At 43.0% G+C, this 20,816-nt stretch overlaps 1 protein-coding gene across 2 annotated transcripts in view; it reads left to right on the forward strand.

The window, feature by feature from the left end:
- The first annotated feature begins 11 nt into the window (after window positions 1–11).
- LOC124140553 overlaps window positions 12–20,816 on the forward strand; it is a 32,890-nt gene continuing 12,085 nt past the window's right edge. The window contains exons 1-4 of one of the 2 annotated variants that reach the window (XM_048385858.1): window positions 12–158; window positions 7,821–7,899; window positions 9,277–9,433; window positions 17,452–17,502. In XM_048385858.1, coding sequence (XP_048241815.1) covers window positions 7,865–7,899; window positions 9,277–9,433; window positions 17,452–17,502 — 243 coding nt within the window. In that variant the 5' untranslated portion in view covers window positions 12–158; window positions 7,821–7,864. The remainder of the gene's footprint in view (window positions 159–7,820; window positions 7,900–9,276; window positions 9,434–17,451; window positions 17,503–20,816) is intronic. The other variant, XM_046508186.2, reaches the window with a different exon arrangement.

The raw sequence follows: 20,816 nt of genomic DNA on the forward strand, positions 1-20,816 counted from the left end.
TACCTTGCATTCCAAAATGGCGGTGTTGCGTCCTTTGCGACAGACAGGGCAGAATTCTTGTTGAATATCTGAAAACAGCCTGTGTATACGTTATGATTGTTGAAGAAACTAATTGGAACGTGATACATCGACATCTCTCTGCACCTATTCAGCAATTGGTAACTGACTTTTCCATCTGTCGTTTGATAATTGGCCGTTGTTATGGACTCGGGAGTTGGTGTTATAAAACTTTGATAACATGTCCGTATCAATTTTACATCGTAACCTAATACTGATATGTAAATAAATGTGTCGGAATTATTGATGTCTTTAGAACTAACTGATGTACCATTTTTATCGATGGAATACTCTGTTTTGTGTGACAGGACTTACAAACCTTTTGATTTGAGATAAAGGCTACTAGATCTCGTAGAAAGCACCTGACAAGATTATTCCATAAGCCAGCTGTATTATGATGTGTCTTGGGCCAAGTGAGTTTGAAGCCTTGAATTCTAAGGTGTCTCTTGAAAAGCCTTGATTTTCAGTGTCAATCTTGAAAAGCACCAAACCAGCTTGAAAAGCCATGAATTCGTACAAATTGACATATACTTTTTAATCAAAGTATTAAAGCCCCAAAAATATGTATCTAAGATGTTTAACATGTTTAAGTGAGATTTATCACAGTGATAGATCTGAAGAATTCATGACAGACTTAATCATTGAGTGTGCATATGCTCCTCTCAGTTATCTACCATCTCTACACGCAATGTCGTTGAATAAGTCCAGCAATGTTGAAATTTTTTAATAGTTTGTGGCCAGTTTATGAAAGCAATATATATTTTCAACATATTTTTTATTTCGTTTTTTTTCATAATTCTAGTGGCTAAAATGATTGTAAATGGGAACTAATATTATATATTATTTGTTAGTTTCATTAATTTTCATCATTATGCACAGCAGTGCAGTTTATTAGGTATATTATATTGGCACTGAACACATCCAAATGTCGCCAGTGTTAGGGCAGGTTACCCCAAACTCTATCCTTAGCCATTGGATCCTCTTTATGATCAATCACCCCATTACGATAATTAGGGTTAGGTACCTGTTTAGTGGCTATTAGATTACCCAAACTCTATCCTTGCCCTTGGATCCCCCTTACGATCTATCAACCCTATCTTTGCAATCATTAGGGTTAGGTACCTGTTTAGTGGCTATTAGATTATTGGCCTATTATTATTATGAGTGATGCCAAATGTATAGGCTACGTCACATGTGGTGAGTCGTCAATCATCCAACTCATCTCATGTATTTTCAGGGTTAGAAATTAACACTAGCCTGCTAGCCGGGGGCTATTTAACGTCTTCTCCTTCGAAGTCTGTTCAATCAGCTAGCAAGGTGACAGCATTGACTTTCTGTGATTCCAAAGGATTCCTACTGGTGGACTACCTCCAGAAGGTCAGACCGTTAATGACCAGTATTATGCAAATTTGCTCTGGCAGCTCTCTGTGAATGTCAAGGCTAAACATCGCTAAGGATGTGTTGTTCCGGCTGGACAATGCACATGTGTGTTGTCGTCATAGCTGCACTGAATGACATTGGCTTTCAACTCATTGAACATACTCCATATTCACCAGATTTGGCACCATCTGATTTCTGATTGGAATATTTTGGACATTCAGGAAATGGTGGTGATGGGTCTGCTGGTGATTTTGTTGCAAACCTTTCTCATAGAATCTGATGCTGCAATGCCACAATCCAGAGCTGAAGAATATAACTCTTCAATAGATATTGGAGCTTTGTGGCAGGATGTGGGCGTGTCGCTCTCCTGTTTCCATGATAACCTGTCTTGAGTGTAGCTTTTTATCTCCCCGGCATATAATGCTGTGGGATATAGTCGATACCTCATCTGTCCGTCCGTCTGCAATCATTATGTTTCCGGAGCGTAACACGAAAAATTTTCATTATTTTTCAATAAAACATGGTATAAACTATATGTATCAAACAGATCCTGAAGTGGTGCATTTTGCTATTTGCAGATTTTTGGCATGTTTATTTTTCTCAATTTCCTTGGAAATAATTTGGACTTGGTTTCAAAAGGGAGGAGTAGGTTTCCAAAGCACAACTTGAAAATCTGAAAGATTTTTCCTCCAAACCTGGTAAGCTTTTCAGGAATGCTTTGATTTTGATTCTGTTCATAGTGGTGTGTACTTGACATAGATACTTCAAAGTTCCGAATCCTAATTCCATTGTATTGTTTTGATAGCTCAATAACTACTCTTGTATATGGACAGACAGATTAGATAGAAATTCTCTCATCATGTTGGACTTAAAGTAACTGTCAGATGATTTCTTCTTTCAAAATTTGTGGGGACTGGGTGATTTGTCTTCTTCTGATGACTCGACCTGTGAAGATCCGGGTTAGAATAGGTCTTCAGCAACCCATGCTTGCCGTAAAAGGCGACTATGCTTGTCGTAAAAGGCGACTAACGGGATCGGGTGGTCAGGCTCTCTGACCTGGTTGGAGCATGTCATCAATCCCAATTGCTTGGATCTATGCTTATGACATCAGTCACTGGATTGTCTGGTCCAAACTTGATCATTTACAGACCGCCGTCATTGCTAAGTGCGGCAACAACAAACCAAACTAAACCTTCTGATGACTCGTTTCTTTGCCCAACAAAGTATTTTCAGGATAGCTTCATAATGATTGGCATTATCATATCAATTTTCAATATGTACCAGTTACATTCCTGATACTATCTGAGATCTGCAACCCAAGATGTATGAATTGTTTCATAAGCAGTTGGGGAAAGCCATGCTCCAAATAGTAAGCTGTGTATCTGCTTTAAATACGTAAATTAAATCTCCATTACCCAATTAATTTTGGATTGTCAGCATCGGAATGTGAGTACCAAATAGTTTAACAATAATGTCTGTAATTGCTGAGTGTAACCTTTTCCGCTTGCTTATCTGTATTGATTTATTGATTGATTTGAATGGAGCTATCATATTCATGAACTTTACTGCAGTGAATAGTGCACAAAAGCATTACCTTTTTTAGTGGATGGAATAAATTAATTAGTTTAGCTCACCTGGCTGAAAGTCAATATGCTTCATGCAACGTTAGAAATTGGCACTTGTCCTGTAGTCCTTGCCAAACTGCCAATAGTTAAGGTATAATAAGGACCAGTAGAAATTTGCCCATTTTAAGGGTTTTCCTATATGTTATCATTATGAGGACTAGTGGGCCAAAACTGTTAGTTTCTATCACTGCTTCATGCACTGTTTCCCATTTTCTGTTTTGTTCTAGACTGTGTGACGTGAGACGTTGCCCCTGCAGAAATCAATTACTAGTACTTCTAAATTGATGTAAATTATAACATCGACACTGGTCAGGGTTTCGCTACACACAAAACATAGCATCCTATACTCCAACAAACTGAGAATAGATGCAGTTAATTTACATCATTGAGATTCTTGTGGGACACAGAAAATGTGTGGTTGTTTGAATCATTTAACAGTGCTAGAAACTAACACATTTAGTCCACTAGTCCTTATAATGATAACATTTAGCTGCTCAAAACCCTGAAAAATGGCAAATTTCTACTCGTCCTTGTGATACCTTAACTATTGGGCAGTTTGGCACGTACTACAGGACTACTGCTAATTTCTAACACTGTTTAATTTATAAAAATTTATGAAAATTCCATCTGACTGCTGTAATCTTTTGGTTTTCAGAGCACAATTTGAAAACCGTTCAATAACTTTCAACGAAAATTGTCAAATATATCAAACAGATCCTGAAGTGGTGCCTTTTGCTATTTACAGATTTGGGGCATTTTTATTTTTCTTCATTTTCATGGAAACAATTTGTACTTAGACTCAAAAGTGGGGGAGGGTAGGTGTTGTTTCCGGAACACAACTTGAAACCGTGAAAGACTTTCCATCCAAACCTGGTACATGTATTAACCAAGGGCTGAAGTGGTGACATTTGCTATTAAGGGCGGTCGGGTAGCCTAGTGGTTAAAGCGTTTGCTCGTCATGCCGAATACCCGGGTTCAATTCCCGACATGGGTACAATGTGTGAAGCCCATTTCTGGTGTCCCCCGCCGTGATATTGCTGGAATATTGCTAAAAAGGGCGTAAAACCATACTCACTCACTCACTGCTATTTAGGAATTTTTCAAAATTGATTTTTCCCTGTTTCCATGGAAACAAGTTGAAACGGCAGCTGAAACAGAGGTAGGTGTAGTTGCCAGAGCAGAACTAAAAAACTTTTCAACATTTTTTGGGTACAAGTATTAAACCAGGTGCTGAAGTGGTGCCTTTTGCTATTTAGTAATTTTATAAAAACAAATATTTTTCCTGTTTCCATGGCAACAAGTTTGAATTTGACCCTGTTCATAGTGGTGTGTTTGTCTGGACCGTATCTCTAAAATTAATAGGTACACTTTCTTGAAACTGTGCACACACAAAGACCATGTTGTGAACTGGTGCCTTTTGCTATTAATGGATTTTCAGAATTTTATATTTTTTTCTGTTTCCATGGAAAAATGTTTGATTTTGACTCTGTTCATAGAGGTGTGTACCTGACAGAGAAATTTCAGAATCCCAATTCCATGGTATTGTTTTGATAGCTCAATAACTACTCTTGTATATGGACAGACAGATAAGATAGAAATTCTCTCATCAAGTTGGACTTAAAGTAACTGTCAGATGATTTCATCTTTCAAAATTTGTGGGGACTGGGTGATTTATCTTCTGATGACTTGACCTGTGAAGATCCGGGTTAGCATAGGTCTTTAGCAACCCATGCTTGCCGTAAAAGGCGACTATGCTTGTCGTAAGAGGCGACTAACGGGATCGGGTAAACAGTCAGATGATTGGTTCTTTCGAGTTTTTTTACCGGGGTGGGGGAGATTTGTCATATTCTGATGCCTCCTGTTATATATAACTGACAATCATTCCTAGTAAGAAATATTAAAACTCTCAAACTTCAGGGTGTCAGTGGTAGATTTTCTTCAGTCTAACTTTGACATCCCCATCTGTACTAGGCCTAGGAGCATGTACAATAATATGACATCAATAAAATTCATGGGAATCAAGCAAAGCATTCCACATGTTGCCCGTCTGGGATCTCATGTTCATGCCTTGGATCACAAAAAAGTTATAATTTTGAACCTCGACTCAAATAAGATGGATCCAGTAAATCTGTGACTAGGAGACATATTTTTATAGGGCTGGGATGGGGCGATACACCAACGGTGCGCTCCGGTACATATCAGGAATACCTTGCTCACGATCCGATACGTATCACGATACACATACTTGCTTGTGCTCTTACCTGTGGTGCGTAACCCATCGCTTCCACAAACAGGATGGCTTAATACCTGGCACACTGACAATTTACAGTTTTCACTACTAATTAGTGTTTGGTGAAACAGTTATTGAAGCAAACAGTTAAGGTTAAAATCAATATTCTTCACTTAGTTTGTGACGTGATATGTGTCAGTGTATTGCAACGTAGACACAATTTTATGGATAACAACTTCTTTAATTCTGTAAAAAGCGACGTTTCAGGGTTAGAAGCTAACAGTTTTAGTCAACTAGTCCTTACAATGATAACATGGAGGAAAACCCCTAAAATGGACCAATTTCTACTAGTCCTTAGGATACCTTTACTATTGGGTAATTTGGTAAGGGCTACAGGACTAGTGCCAATTTCTAACGCTGCGTTTTGGTATAGATCCTTGTCAATCAAGACTGAATGAGGGACATTGTACAGAATACACATAGTAGGTGGAGGATTAACAGTAACAACAATTGCATACATGAGACTAACATCTAGTCTCTGAAATGAACATTTCGTACAGAAAAAACAGTTGTTCAGTTATCTTAATAAAAAATATTATAAAAGAGAACCCAGTAACTCTCTTCATTTTCAGATACTGCAGTAATCTAGACTTGCCAAACAGTATAGACTTGCATGGGCTGTATTTGATATATATTTGTATCAGGGTCTGTAAGACAGACTAACTTGAGTGGGATAACATGAGTAAGTGTTGACAACAGAAGGATAATACTGTCACAACACGATGGACAGGGAACACATTGGTGGAAGCCAATGGGACATGAAGCCAATTAAACAGGATAAGTGATTATTGCTTAATGGGTTCATAGTAGGTAGATCATGTAGATGGGATGAAATAGCCTTGATCTCTGTTGATTGATGGCTTGTGGCGGCGAATGTTGACTGCTCCTGTCATGCTTATCAAACAATACATCTGTGTATTGTCCCACAAGCAGTAGACAAGGTTTTATGAGGTACTTGTATCCATGTTGAGGGGACTGCCAAATAACCAGATCCTAGCTCCCTTTAACATCATCACAACCATCAGGCCCACTTACCATGCTTCTTATTTCATTATGATACTTTGACCTTTGCAAACTTTGGCCTTTTAGTGGGCAGTTGAGTAAAAATTCCAGCAAGGACAGCGATATTTGATGTTGTGTGTGTTGGGGTTATCACTCTCTTAGTATTATGGAGTATGTTTCCTTAGTCGACTGTTTAATAATTACATTTAGCTTTCAGTAGGTAATGAAAAATGAATTGATTTCTGGATCAAACTTACATTTTTTTATTTCAGAGACGTGATAGTTCTTGTCATAAATCTGTTCTTAATTCTTAAGTTTAAGTGAAACCTAACATAAGTAATTATTGAAGCAGATCTTATATAAACCTGGGTAAGCTAGTATTTGAATTTATCTCCATTACTGTGAGGCAAGGACTGGTTTAATTCTTATTTTAAAGATTTTTTCGTTTAATATGCATGCTCTGTGAGGAGCTTTAGATGGTCAGGATTGTATAAAGGTCAGTGTTCAAGGATGGAAATGTATTTTCTGTGAAGTGTGCCTCTCATAAAGATGTTTAGAAGTGTCCTTTGACATTTAAGTGTGCCACAAGAACAATACTCACACTAATCCATCTTTCATCCCCGGCAAATGTCATTTCTCCATGAGCTACATTCCTTTTGATATGTGAAGATCTGGAGTAGAATAGGTCTTCAGCAACTATGCTTGCTGTTAAAGGTGACTATGCTTGTCGTAAAAGGTGACTTATGATGCTTGTCGTAAGAGGCGACTAATGGGATCAGGTTGTCAGGCTCTCTGACTTGGTTGATGCACGTCATCATATCCCAATTGTCTTGATCGATGCTCATGATGTCAATCACTGGATTGTCTGGTCCAGACTTGATTATTTACAGACCGCCATCATATAGCTGGAATATTGCTGAGTGCGGCGTTAAACAAACAAACAAACAATTGTGTCAAACACTGATGTTCAGTTGCAGGGAACTTAATGAAAAAAGGATTGAGGCTATTCTTTGAATTGAAAATGTCTTTTGATATATCTGAAGGGTACAAACCTAATTTCCTTTAATTTTTATTTTATTTTAGGTCAAGAAAAGACCATGAACAAGTAAATTAAAATTATTGATTAAACCATTTCGAGTAAGACAAGCATTGGCTGTTGTTACTTAAGATTGATAACTAGGGTCTATTTTCTTCAAAGCAATCGGGCTGTCAAGACTCTGCTTAAATAACACAGAGATAGTCATTGTGCTGAGATTGATTTATCTATAACTTGATTCAGTCAGAGAAACATGATGACTGACATGACTTGAGTGACCTCAAATGATAGACAGTAAGTAGATTCAGGCAGCGTAGGATATCGGTTACCATTAAACTTGGATGAGCTTGTGCATAGTCTCGCTATGATCAATGTGTTCCTGTACAGGCCACTGGACAAATATGTTTCATTGTTGTGTTTCCTCTTGCAGGGTCCTGTGGAGCGTTGTGATCTGTAGAAGGTGCTGTCAGGCAAATGGCCGTAGCCCAGAATGCTGCACACCTTACCAGGTGAGATTGGCCCCAATTAGAAGTGATGTCACTTGATGAACAGACGTCTTATGTATGTTACTGAGGACAAGGTAGCTAGGATCAGGGCCCTTTTTGATACATGGGTAGTTTGTTTTTTGGTTTGTTTGTTTGTTGTTTAATTCCGCACTCAGCAATATTACAGCTGTATGAAGATGGTCTGTAAATAACCGAGTCTGGACCAGACAATCCAGTGATTGACATTATGAGCATCGATCCACGCAACTGTGATATGATGACGTGCATCAACCAAGTCAGCGAGTCTGACCACCTGATACCATAAGTCACTTCTTACGACAAGCATGGGTTGCTGCAGACCTATTCTATCACGGATCTTCACGGCAGTATTCTTATGAAGATCATCAGATATGTGAATGAGAAACTAAACTTATTTCTTTCAACAATTGCATGTTTAGGACGACAGTAAACAATGCTAAATGCATGGGTGAGGATACAGTATGTCTAAAAGGCTGATTGTAGAGGTTTCATGATGCAGTGTTAATATTTGTACATGAGCTAGTGTTTGACACAAGCAGATTTTCATTGAAGATGATACATACAAACATTACAAACGTAGTAAAAATAATTCATCTTGGCTAACAGACTTGCTCATATATAGTACTTAGATTTTCATTTGAAGTTTTTAAAATCTGCCTTTTTCACTTATTTTAGTCATGCACGTCTCCTTGAACATGTCAGAAGTCCAAATCTTGCAGTTTTAAGGGGGAAAAAGGCTTGTCAGCCATTTGAACATATTTTCCACAACTTTAAAATTTAAAGTTTTCAAGTTGTTAAGGTATCATTGGGACTTGTAGGAAATTGCCATTTTTAAGGGTTTTGCTTTATGTTATAATTATAAGGACTAGTGGACTAAACATGTTAGCTTCTCACGCTGGTGGGTCAACAAGGGGCTCTTATGATATCAAACATCATCCAAGTACGAGGGGCACGGGTGGCCCAGTTGACTAAGGCGCCGGAGTTTGCCATGCAGAGTTGCGTCCCTTGGACACGCCAGAAACCTATAATTGTGGCTTCGAATCCCGGTCCGCCCCGATTATGTTTCTAGGTTTGTCAGCACCATACCCGTGCTCTTGGGTTTCACCGAAGTGGTAAACGTCTAAAACCTGCATCGCTTTGGGGTTTCCTCCCACATGAAGCTGACACGCCGTGATATAACTCTTTGGAATTGATTCAACACCAACTACAGAAGTTGGGCAAAAATGTGTTGATTTTCTGAGTGTACACCAGAACTGTAAGGTTTCATGTAATATACCATGTTATGTAGGTACACACTTTGTCTCGTGTACACCTGTACATAAATGAGGTCACATTGAAATGACATGTCTCCCATTGTTCCAGAATACCAAACATGGATCCCAACTATGAGCGTCCAAGGTCTGGGTTGGCTCGAGGTGTGCACATCACTCAGATGGAGGAGTCTCGGACCAACCCGGAGCCGGTCAGTCTGGAGGAGTCCGACTATCTCCTAGAGCAGTACCTGTCTCCAACAAAGCTGGTTAGTGTCTTGCATAATTTGTCTCCTTTCTTCCTGTCTGCCCTCGTTCTGCGTTCACCAAGATGTCGGGTAGACACAGTATCCAAATTGTCCGCAGCTCAGGGTGTCTGTCTCCCACCAAGATGGTCAGTGTCTCCCTGTCTCCCACCAAGCTTGTCAGTGTCTCCCCTCTCCCTGTCTCCCACCAAGCTGGTCAGTGTCTCCCTGTCTCCCACCAAGCTGGTCAGTGTCTCCCTCTCACTGTCTCCCACCAAGCTGGTCAGTGTCTTCCCTCTCCGTGTCTCCAACCAAGCTGGTCAGTGTCTTCCCTCTCACTGTCTCCCACCAAGCTGGTCAGTGTCTTCACCTCTCCCTGTCTCCAACCAAGCTGGTCAGTGTCTTCCCTCTCCCTGTCTCCAACCAAGCTGGTCAGTGTCTTCCCTCTCACTGTCTCCCACCAAGCTTGTCAGTGTCTTCCCTCTCCCTGTCTCCCACCAAGCTGGTCAGTGTCTTCCCTCTCCCTGTCTCCCACCAAGCTGGTCAGTGTCTGCCCTCTCCCCGTCTCCCACCAAGCTGGTCGGTGTCTCCCCTCTCCCTGTCCCCCACTAAGATAGTCGGTGTCTCCCTGTCTCCCACCAAGCTGGTCAGTGTCTTCCCTCTCACTGTCTCCAACCAAGCTGGCCAGTGTCTGCCCTCTCCCCGTCTCCCACCAAGCTGGTCGGTGTCTCCCCTCTCCCTGTCCCCCACTAAGATAGTCGGTGTCTCCCTGTCTCCCACCAAGCTGGTCAGTGTCTTCCCTCTCCGTGTCTCCAACCAAGCTGGTCAGTGTCTTCCCTCTCCCTGTCTCCCACCAAGCTGGTCAGTGTCTTCCCTCTCACAGTCTCCAACCAAGCTGGTCAGTGTCTTCCCTCTCACTGTCTCCAACCAAGCTGGTCAGTGTCTTCCCTCTCCCTGTCTCCAACCAAGCTGGTCAGTGTCTTCCCTCTCCCTGTCTCCAACCAAGCTAGTCAGTGTCTTCCCTCTCCCTGTCTCCCACCAAGCTGGTCAGTGTCTTCCCTCTCTGTGTCTCCAACCAAGCTGGTCAGTGTCTTCCCTCTCACTGTCTCCCACCAAGCTGGTCAGTGTCTTCACCTATTCCCTGTCTCCAACCAAGCTGGTCAGTGTCTTCCCTCTCCCTGTCTCCAACCAAGCTGGTCAGTGTCTTCCCTCTCCCTGTCTCCAACCAAGCTGGTCAGTGTCTTCCCTCTCCCTGTCTCCCACCAAGCTGGTCAGTGTCTTCCCTCTCACAGTCTCCAACCAAGCTGGTCAGTGTCTTCCCTCTCACTGTCTCCCACCAAGCTGGTCAGTGTCTTCCCTCTCCGTGTCTCCAACCAAGCTGGTCAGTGTCTTCCCTCTCACTGTCTCCCACCAAGCTGGTCAGTGTCTTCACCTCTCCCTGTCTCCAACCAAGCTGGTCAGTGTCTTCCCTCTCCCTGTCTCCAACCAAGCTGGTCAGTGTCTTCCCTCTCCCTGTCTCCCACCAAGCTGGTCAGTGTCTTCCCTCTCCCTGTCTCCCACCAAGCTGGTCAGTGTCTGCCCTCTCCCCGTCTCCCACCAAGCTGGTCAGTGTCTCCCCTCTCCCTGTCCCCCACTAAGATAGTCGGTGTCTCCCTGTCTCCCACCAAGCTGGTCAGTGTCTTCCCTCTCACTGTCTCCAACCAAGCTGGTCAGTGTCTGCCCTCTCCCCGTCTCCCACCAAGCTGGTCGGTGTCTCCCCTCTCCCTGTCCCCCACTAAGATAGTCGGTGTCTCCCTGTCTCCCACCAAGCTGGTCAGTGTCTTCCCTCTCACTGTCTCCAACCAAGCTGGTCAGTGTCTGCCCTCTCCCCGTCTCCCACCAAGCTGGTCGGTGTCTCCCCTCTCCCTGTCCCCCACTAAGATAGTCGGTGTCTCCCTGTCTCCCACCAAGCTGGTCAGTGTCTTCCCTCTCACTGTCTCCAACCAAGCTGGTCAGTGTCTGCCCTCTCCCCGTCTCCCACAAAGCTGGTCGGTGTCTCCCCTCTCCCTGTCTCCCACCAAGCTGGTCAGTGTCTCCCTCTCACAGTCTTCCACCAAGCTGTTCAGTCTCTCTGTCTCCCACCAAGCTGGTCAGTGTCTCCCCTCTCCATGTCTTCCACCAAGCTGGTCAGTGTCTCCCCTCTCCATGTCTCCCACCAAGCTGTTCAGTCTCTCTGTCTCCCACCAAGCTGGTCAGTGTCTCCCTATCTCCCACCAAGCTGGTCAGTGTCTCCCTGTCTCCCACTGAGCTGGTCAGTGTCTCCTCTCTCCCTGTCTTCCACCAAGCTGGTCAGTGTCTCCCCTCTCCCTGTCTTCCACCAAGCTGGTCAGTGTCTCCCTATCTCCCACCAAGCTGGTCAGTGTCTCCTCTCTCCCTGTCTCCCACCAAGCTGGTCAGTGTCTCCCCTCTCCCTGTCTCCCACCAAGCTGGTCAGTGTCTCCCTGTCTCCCACTAAGCTGGTCAGTGTCTCCCCTCTCCCTGTCTTCCACCAAGCTGGTCACTGTCTCCCTGTCTCCCACCAAGCTGGTCAGTGTCTCCCTGTCTCCCACCAAGCTGGTCACTGTCTCCCTGTCTCCCACCAAGCTGGTCAGTGTCTCCCCTCTCCCTTTCTTCCACCAAGCTGGTCAGTGTCTCCCTGTCTCCCACCAAGCTGGTCAGTGGCTCCCCTCTCCTTATCTCCCACCAAGCTGGTCATTGTCTCCCCTCTCTCTGTCTCCCACCAAGCTGGTCAGTGTCTACCCTCTCCCTGTCTTCCACCAAGCTGGTCAGTGTCTCCCTGTCTCCCACCAAGATGGTCAGTGTCTCTCTGTCTCCCACCAAGCTGGTCAGTGTCTCCCACCAAGTTGGTCAGTGTCTCCCCTCTCCCTGTCTCCCACCAAGATGGTCAGTGTCTCTCTGTCTCCCACCAAGCTGGTCAGTGGCTCCCCTCTCCCTGTCTCCCACCAAGATGGTCAGTGTCTCTCTGTCTCCCACCAAGCTGGTCAGTGTCTCCCACCAAGTTGGTCAGTGTCTCCCCTCTCCCTATCTCCCACCAAGCAAGTCAGTGTCTCCCCTCTCCCTTTCTTCCACCAAGCTGGTCACTGTCTCCCTGTCTCCCACCAAGCTGGTCAGTGTCTCCCCTCTCCTTGTCTCCCACCAAGCTGGTCATTGTCTCCCCTCACTCTGTCTCCCACCAAGCTGGTCAGTGTCTCCCCTCTCCCTGTCTTCCACCAAGCTGGTCAGTGTCTCCCTGTCTCCCACCAAGATGGTCAGTGTCTCTCTGTCTCCCACCAAACTGGTCAGTGTCTCCCTCTCCCTGTCTCCCACCAAGCTGGTCAGTGTCTCCCCTCTCCCTGTCTCCCACCAAGCTGGTCAGTGTCTTCCCTCTCACTGTCTCCAACCAAGCTGGTCAGTGTCTTCCTTCTCACTGTCTCCCACTAAGCTGGTCAGTGTCTCCCCTCTCCCTGTCTCCCACCAAGCTGGTCAGTGTCTCCCCTCTCCCTGTCTCCCACCAAGCTGGTCAGTGTCTTCCCTCTCACTGTCTCCAACCAAGCTGGTCAGTGTCTTCCTTCTCACTGTCTCCCACTAAGCTGGTCAGTGTCTCCCCTCTCCCTGTCTCCCACCAAGCTGGTCAGTGTCTTCCCTCTCACTGTTTCCAACCAAGCTGGTCAGTGTCTTCCCTCTCACTGTCTCCCACCAAGCTGGTCAGTGTCTTCCCTCTCCGTGTCTCCAACCAAGCTGGTCAGTGTCTTCCCTCTCACTGTCTCCCACCAAGCTGGTCAGTGTCTTCACCTCTCCCTGTCTCCAACCGAGCTGGTCAGTGTCTTCCCTCTCCCTGTCTCCCACCAAGCTGGTCAGTGTCTTCCCTCTCACTGTCTCCCACCAAGCTGGTCAGTGTCTTCCCTCTCCCTGTCTCCAACCGAGCTGGTCAGTGTCTTCCCTCTCACTGTCTCCCACCAAGCTGGTCAGTGTCTTCCCTCTCCCTGTCTCCAACCAAGCTGGTCAGTGTCTCCCCTCTCCCTGTCTTCCACCAAGCTGGTCAGTGTCTCCCCTCTCCCTGTCTTCCACCAAGCTGGTCAGTGTCTTCCCTCTCACTGTCTCCAACCAAGCTTGTCAGTGTCTTCCCTCTCCGTGTCTCCAACCAAGCTGGTCAGTGTCTCCCCTCTCCCTGTCTTCCACCAAGCTGGTCAGTGTCTCCCTGTCTCCAACCAAGCTGGTCAGTGGCTCCCTATCTCCCACCAAGTTGGTCAGTGCCTCTTTTGTACTTGTCTTTCCAAGTTTATAAGTGCCTGATCCATTAACTGACTGCTTCTTACAACCAACCACATGAACATTATGTCAAGCAACACAACAACATGTATACACTGGCACTTCAACCGTTGTCTTATTTTTTGTTGGGGAAGAATGGGGTTCATAAGTGGCCAGCAGCTGCTAGTCAGGGTTTGAACCCTTGATTCACACAGATCCTTGATCTGTCAGCACCAAATCCATGCTCTAGCATTTCATCCCATCGAAGCTGACAAACAGACATCACTGAAATACTGTCCACACTAGACACTGCTATGCTACAGAACAGAGCTCCAGATAAGCTGCGTATCTGCGTAAAATATGCATCAGAAATGCAGAAATATGCAGTAAAATATAATCCAAGCATATCAAATTCGCAACGAACATTACAGATACGCTACAAAAATATAAGTTGTGCATATCATCAAAATATTGTGAAGTAACCCTGCATATTTGATTAGCAAATCAGCAACTTATTTTGAAATTATAAACGGGCATTCCGTCAACCTTGCCAAACTCCACGATGACAGTTACATCCTGATCATTTGCCATCACACTTTCTTGTGGAAGTATCGTGGTATTTTTTAGTCCTATAAAGCTCTCGAACCCACACGAAACCAGTTTGCAGGGCCTAGATGAATAGAGTTTTTAAATATTTAACTTAAATACCCACATGTGTAAAAACTAGTGGGAAACAGAAATTTGAATACCCAGATAGAATTACTGATACCCAATGATTTTTAAATGCATGGATAAAATACCCACAACACCAAAAGCTTATCTGGAGCTCTGCAGAAGCAAGGATGTTGTCATCCACAACAGAGGTAGTCAGCCTCACAGCCCACAGATACATTGATATCAATGAAATACTCACACACTCCAGGGACAGTAATGTATTTGTTTTCAAGTGTGCAGAGAACTCGTAAGCATGTTAATATGTACCCAGAAGAATTTAGTGTGAATCTCATTTCACCATGAGCTAGATCATAAGCAGTTGTGATTTCGATTAAGTTTGGTTAAATGAAGGAATGGATTGTAAGGTATGCATTCTGTCGGGCTGCAGGAAAATCTTACCTGATTGGCTGATAATTTTGAGCCTTCTTACATATTCAGTTTTATTTTAACTCCTTGTAGATTCGACCGCCTCCGTGGTCTAATGGTAGAGCGTCCGCCCGGAGAGCGGAAGGTCCGGGATCCGATCCCCAGCCGCGTCATACCAAAAGACGTTAAAAGATGGTACTTGTTGTTACCCTGTCTGGCGCTCGGCATTAAGGGGCTAAAACAAGGACTGGTCTGCTCGTAGTCAGTATACTGTGTCTCCCTAGTACAAGCAGCCACACACACATGCACGTCGCTATATAAGTGCAATAATCTTGGACGCATTGTTAAACCTCATTTCACCTCACCTCACCTTGTAGATTCTCAAGTAATTGTTTGCATTATCTCAACTGAATCAAGACACGTTTTATCTCTTATTTTTCATGATTTTTCAATATTTATAATTTCTGAATGTGGACAGGTAACTTTGAAGATGGGTCCCCTGCCCGACTGTCTTGTTGAGTTTTTAAATTATTTCAAACACTGCTTTTGGTTGTATATTAGTTATGGTGACCCAGTCATCTTAGATGCCACAATTTTATGTGCAGAGTTGGCTCCAGCAACCTATGCTTGTTGTAAGAGACGACATAATGGATCAGGTGGTCAGGCTCTGTGACTTGGTTGATTGCGTGTCATTGTACCCTGGTGGCATGAATTGTTGTTCATAATATCAATCATAGGATTGGTTGGTCCAGACTCGATTATTTACATTTTATTTCCATGTGTGTCATTAAACAACAGACTTGTGAAGATCCAGGTTAGAATAGGCCCACAGCAACCCATGCTTGCCATAAAAGGCGACTATGCTTGTCGTAAGAGGCGACTAACGGGTTCGGGTGGTCAGGCTCGCTGACTTGGTTGATGAATGTCATTGTATCCCAATTGCATGGATTGATGCTTATGATGTCAATCACTGGATTGTCTAGTCCAGACTCGATTATTTACAGACCACTGGCATATAGCTGAGATATTGCTGAGTGCGGCTTTAAACAACAAACAAACAAACTAAACAGTAAACAAAAAACAAACAGTCACATGAAGATGTAGATGTTGGAAGTATATTTGCGCCATGTTTTTCACATGTTCCACCTTGCTGCTGATACAAGAATACAAGGGGGTGTACATTCAGAAAAAGATGACAAAGAAATGATGTCGAAAGAGTTTAAAAAATCAGTTTCCTAATTTTAAATCATTACTGTTTATTTGAGAAAGTTCATGAACATATTATATTATCACATGGGCCTACATGGACTACTAGTATGTCATAGTGGAGTCATTCAGACGTAGTCAGTAGTACCACCTAACTCTCCTCTTTTCATAGGACGATTTATTCTACCTATTGCGACTAAAAACATTATTCTTAAGGATGTCTGCTGGTAAGATTTGGTAATTAATTCTCACATTTCAACATGTGTCACATTGCTTTGTAATGACAAAGCCTGATAGTAGTGCTGCAGCGTTCTTTAAGCTATGAGGGGCAGTCGGGTAGCCTAGTGGTTAAAGCGTTCACCCATCATGCCGAAGACCCGGGTTCGATTCCTGACATGGGTACAATGTGTGAAGCCCATTTCTGGTGTCCCCCGCCGTGATATTGCTGGAATATTGCTAAAAGCGGCGTAAACCCATACTCACTCACTCACTTTAAACAATGACAGCACTGCATTGTAACGTTGTTGCATGATGTCATGGCACCTAAAGACGCTACCAGTGGAATGTTGCAATCTTCCCAAGAAAATGAAGGAAAGTAAACAATTGTGCACATTTCCAAAACTTTTGAAAGAAATAGTTCACAACGTACAGATAGTTATCTTTCCCGAGGCAAGGAGGTTGAATGACTTTTAAGTCCGGTTTCCACCCAAGCAGAACTAGGCTGGAATTTTACTGGGATAGATCGTAGCACCACTAGCTGTCCCTTCTATGCCCATCCTATTGACCAATCAGATTCCACCTCTCATATCAATTTTATTTCCTTCAAACAAAATTGCACCGCCCAGTCAAGACAATCTGCTCGATATCAAAATCTATATAGAAATAAAACGGATCTTACTTCGTGAAGTGCTCAAGTGCACCTTGATTAAAAACATGAAAAGATTTGGAAAAATCTCTCTTAACGCCAAGTTGGCGGTACACAAGCTTTTCAAATCCTACAATCAAATTAAATCAGCACTGTGGTTTAGTAACCTGTTGTCGATTTTATTAGCCGACTATGCATAAACTCGCTAGTCCATAATTGCAGCCAAGTTCGGCAAGGGTGGAAACTGGACTTTTCTAGTCAGTTATCTCCCTTGCCTTGGGAAGATCATGTATATCATAATTTTTGTAATAGACAAAAGTTTTATCCGTGTCACTGTGTTGTTGAAATACTTTTAAAAAGTTAATACTAGCATGTATACATGTCATACAAAACTGTGAAATTGGCACAATAGTGAGTAAGTATGCCTTTCGCAATATCCTTTCTTCATTTGGACAGTAGTTTTTTTAAATATATGAACTGTTTCCTTTTCTTAAAAATTTAATACTCGACTAGCAGACATCTTTAACATGGGCAAATTCTAATTTCTGAGGTGTTTCTCCCACCCCAATTACTCCTGTTGTAGAGGGGGTAGACTTTAACTCTGTGATATTATTTCTAACTTCAGAACATTGACAGTGCTAGTCATGCAGGCCCACATGCAGAAATGTTATCAGAGGTAGGACCATGTTTTGTTGCAGTATCTGTATTATCATCAAACTAAATTTAGTTACACACACTTCACTGTATTAGAACTGTGCAAATATGCTTCCAACACAACCTAAACCATGTCCACCAACCTCCCTGAAGCATGTTTAGAAATTGATATAGAGTAAACTAACTTTATAACATGGTTATAACAAACTGACCGATATAAGAAACATATTTTTTAATCCCGCCGATTTGTTGTATATATGCGGTATACTGTAAATCATGAAATTAATGCGTTTCCAAAAGAATGCGACCACTGGACCCTAGCCAAAAATGTGACTCAATATGAATGCAACACCCCCTCCTCTCAAGCATCAGTGGATTTCTATCTAAAGATTTCCTCAGTCAGGTTTAGAATCCTCACCTTATCCAACCTTACATTAATCCAATCACACACCAAATAGCACCGCTTATTAGCGCTCAGTAATGTACTTGCGCAAAAACAATACATGCACGCTGGCTCGTGTCGGCCTTTGGCGCAGTCGCTAAGAACAAAGGGTGGCGTCTGTCTGGACTTGCAGGTGTGATCAGTGATGACATAAGTGAGTACAACTCTTGTCCTGACCCCAGCAGTGACAATTCACAGGATGTAATTTGTGTTTGAATGACATTGTTTATATACTTTATATACAAGTGCTGCTCAATAAACAGTGGTGTGGAATACATCAGCGTATGTCTAAGTTGGTATTTTTGCTATCCAAAATGTCTTATTGTTGATATAAATGCGATGTTTAAAAATGCGAGCAAAGACCACTTGCATTTTTCACATTTAATTCATGCTCGTGTTAATTTCAAGATTTACAGTATATGCTTATAACGAACTACGGTTATTACAAACTAAAATTAGGTGTCCCTTTGAGTTTGTTATAACGGACGTTTACTCTGTGTCCGTGTGTGCGTGCGTGCGTGCATGGTTTTGAACACTGAGAGTGAGTGTGTCTCAGTAACCGGCAGATCGCGGGATCTGTGACAAATCGTACCACCAAGCCTGAGATCAATGTTCCAGCATATTATATCTCCATTCTGTCCTGATATACTCTGAACTCTGAACTCAATCACTACCAGGGCATCATTCTGGTCTAGCAAGAATTGCTTTTGGAATTCCCTCCTGTCATATCAGTCATAAAAACAACTTTCTAACAAACAATTCCTATTAGCAGTCTCCTCATTGGATTATATATATCGCCCTGTTCGTAGCTGTGGTAACGTGTCTCTTTGCTTCTCCCTATAAACAATTTTGGTATTGACTTGTTGCTACACAGAGCTGCAGGCTGTCTCATAGTGTTTTCCTTATATGGATCCCAGATACAAATCTGCATCCCACTTTATAATATTCTACAAGAAAGTGATGCAACAGGATCCCCTACCTAAGACGCTTACCTTCAAGTACAAGTACTTATATTTAAAGTCGTGACACAATATATTTATCCGCTTATGCACTGAGCAAAGCAGTTATTAGAAACTAACAGTTTTAGTCCACTAGTCCTTATGATACCTTAACCATTGGGCAGTTTGGCAAGGACTATAGGACTAGTGCCAATTTCTAACACTGCAGAGGCAACCCAAATCCTACCTTCTCTATGATTTCAACCATATAGAAATTGATCAAAATATAAGTACAAATCTTTGAAGTCAGATGTTTTAGGTTGTGAATCGTGTTGCAGTTTTCGTGGGACTCCGATTCATGTACATTATGGCGGGGTTGTTAGTATGTTCCGAATCGGACATCTATTACAAAAACACAATGTAACAGCCTCTACCTCTCTGTAGCAGCAAGTAAAAAAAATAAGCTAACTCATTCTAATGTCCATTCTGAAGAGGCATGTTGATTGGTTGTTGATTTCAAGCGATATTCTGTACGCAGAGAAGGAATCTGTCAGTTCCACCTGATGGCATTGTTATTGTTATCTGCTTTGTAGTTTCTGGAAACTTGAAGCCAGTATTTCTGACATTTTGTTCACATGTCTTTTTCAGACTCACAGCCTTTTACTCACAGAGATTTTCATTTTGACATTGATGAATCAGTTTTGTATTTCCAGGGTCTTTTCCTCACCACAAATAATGTATTTGTTCATGGCCATAATCAAACTTAGCAGCCAGTGCAACCTGCCATGGCAGCTTACAATCAGTTGCTCAATTGGCTACATGGTACTCTGAGCCAATCAGAGAGCGTGTCTAGAAACATGATCGAAATACACTGCCGGCGCCACACTGCCGTCAGTTGGATTTGTCATACCCATTATGGTCCTTAGTTTGTCAGCACCATACCTGTGCTTGAAGTATCCACCAAATAGTAAACCTCAGGTGGTCATAGGGAAATAGGGTCAACGTTGCGTCCAAGATTATTGCACTTATATAGGGATGTATGTGTGTGTGTCTCTGTCTGTCTGTCTGTCTGTCTGTCTGTGCCTGCGTGCCTGCTGCCTGCCTGCTTGTACTAGTCCGGACTATTGTCAATTTTATAGTGCTAGCCCACTGAGATACCATGCCGCAGTATAGCATGAAGACCCCACTGACTCGGACCCGACCAGTCCTTGTTTTAGTCCCTTAATGCCGAGTGCCAGGCAGGGTAACAAATAGTACCATCTTTTAACATATTTTGGAATGACACGGCCAGGGATCGAACCTCCAACCTTCCGCTCTCCCACTAAACCAAGGAGGCCATCTTAGGTCGTTGAGAAGTGCCAGGTAACGAAGATGTTTAAAACTACCGCAGCGAACACAAACAACAATGATACCTCAGTTACCTGTTACTGATGTTTATTTTGGGAAAGGAAATCACGGTGCATGGTCAAAGCGATAACATTATTACGCAGGTCAATGGGTCAGTATTGGTCATTCTCAGCTCCCTGGGGGTTTATGAAACCCAAGTTGTTTTGTGACCCACTGCCACCATAGTATGAATACAGTGTTCGAAATTAAGGGGGATCCTAGTGCCTATGGTGTTTAGATATATTCCAGCACCATACGCATGCTCGTGGGTTTCACCGAAGTGGTAAACGTCTTAGACCTGCATCACTTCGGGCTTTCCTCCCACATTAAGCTGACACGCCGTGATATGACTGGAATACTGTTAAAAGTGGCGTTAAACTCACTCACTAACTAGATATATTCTTGTGAGCTACAGACATGACAAAGTCTGGATTATTATTATGCATTATGCATTTTGGTTTATTCAGCCAACTTACCTATAAAACACAAACGCAAAATAACCTGACCTGTTAATACAATTTTTTCTCACCATAACCTATTCAACTGCCTGTTTTAGTGAGATTATGACTA

Source organism: Haliotis rufescens, unplaced genomic scaffold, assembly GCF_023055435.1.
Source record: "Haliotis rufescens isolate VD_foot unplaced genomic scaffold, xgHalRufe1.0.p SCAF_6, whole genome shotgun sequence".
Lineage (NCBI taxonomy): Eukaryota > Metazoa > Mollusca > Gastropoda > Lepetellida > Haliotidae > Haliotis > Haliotis rufescens.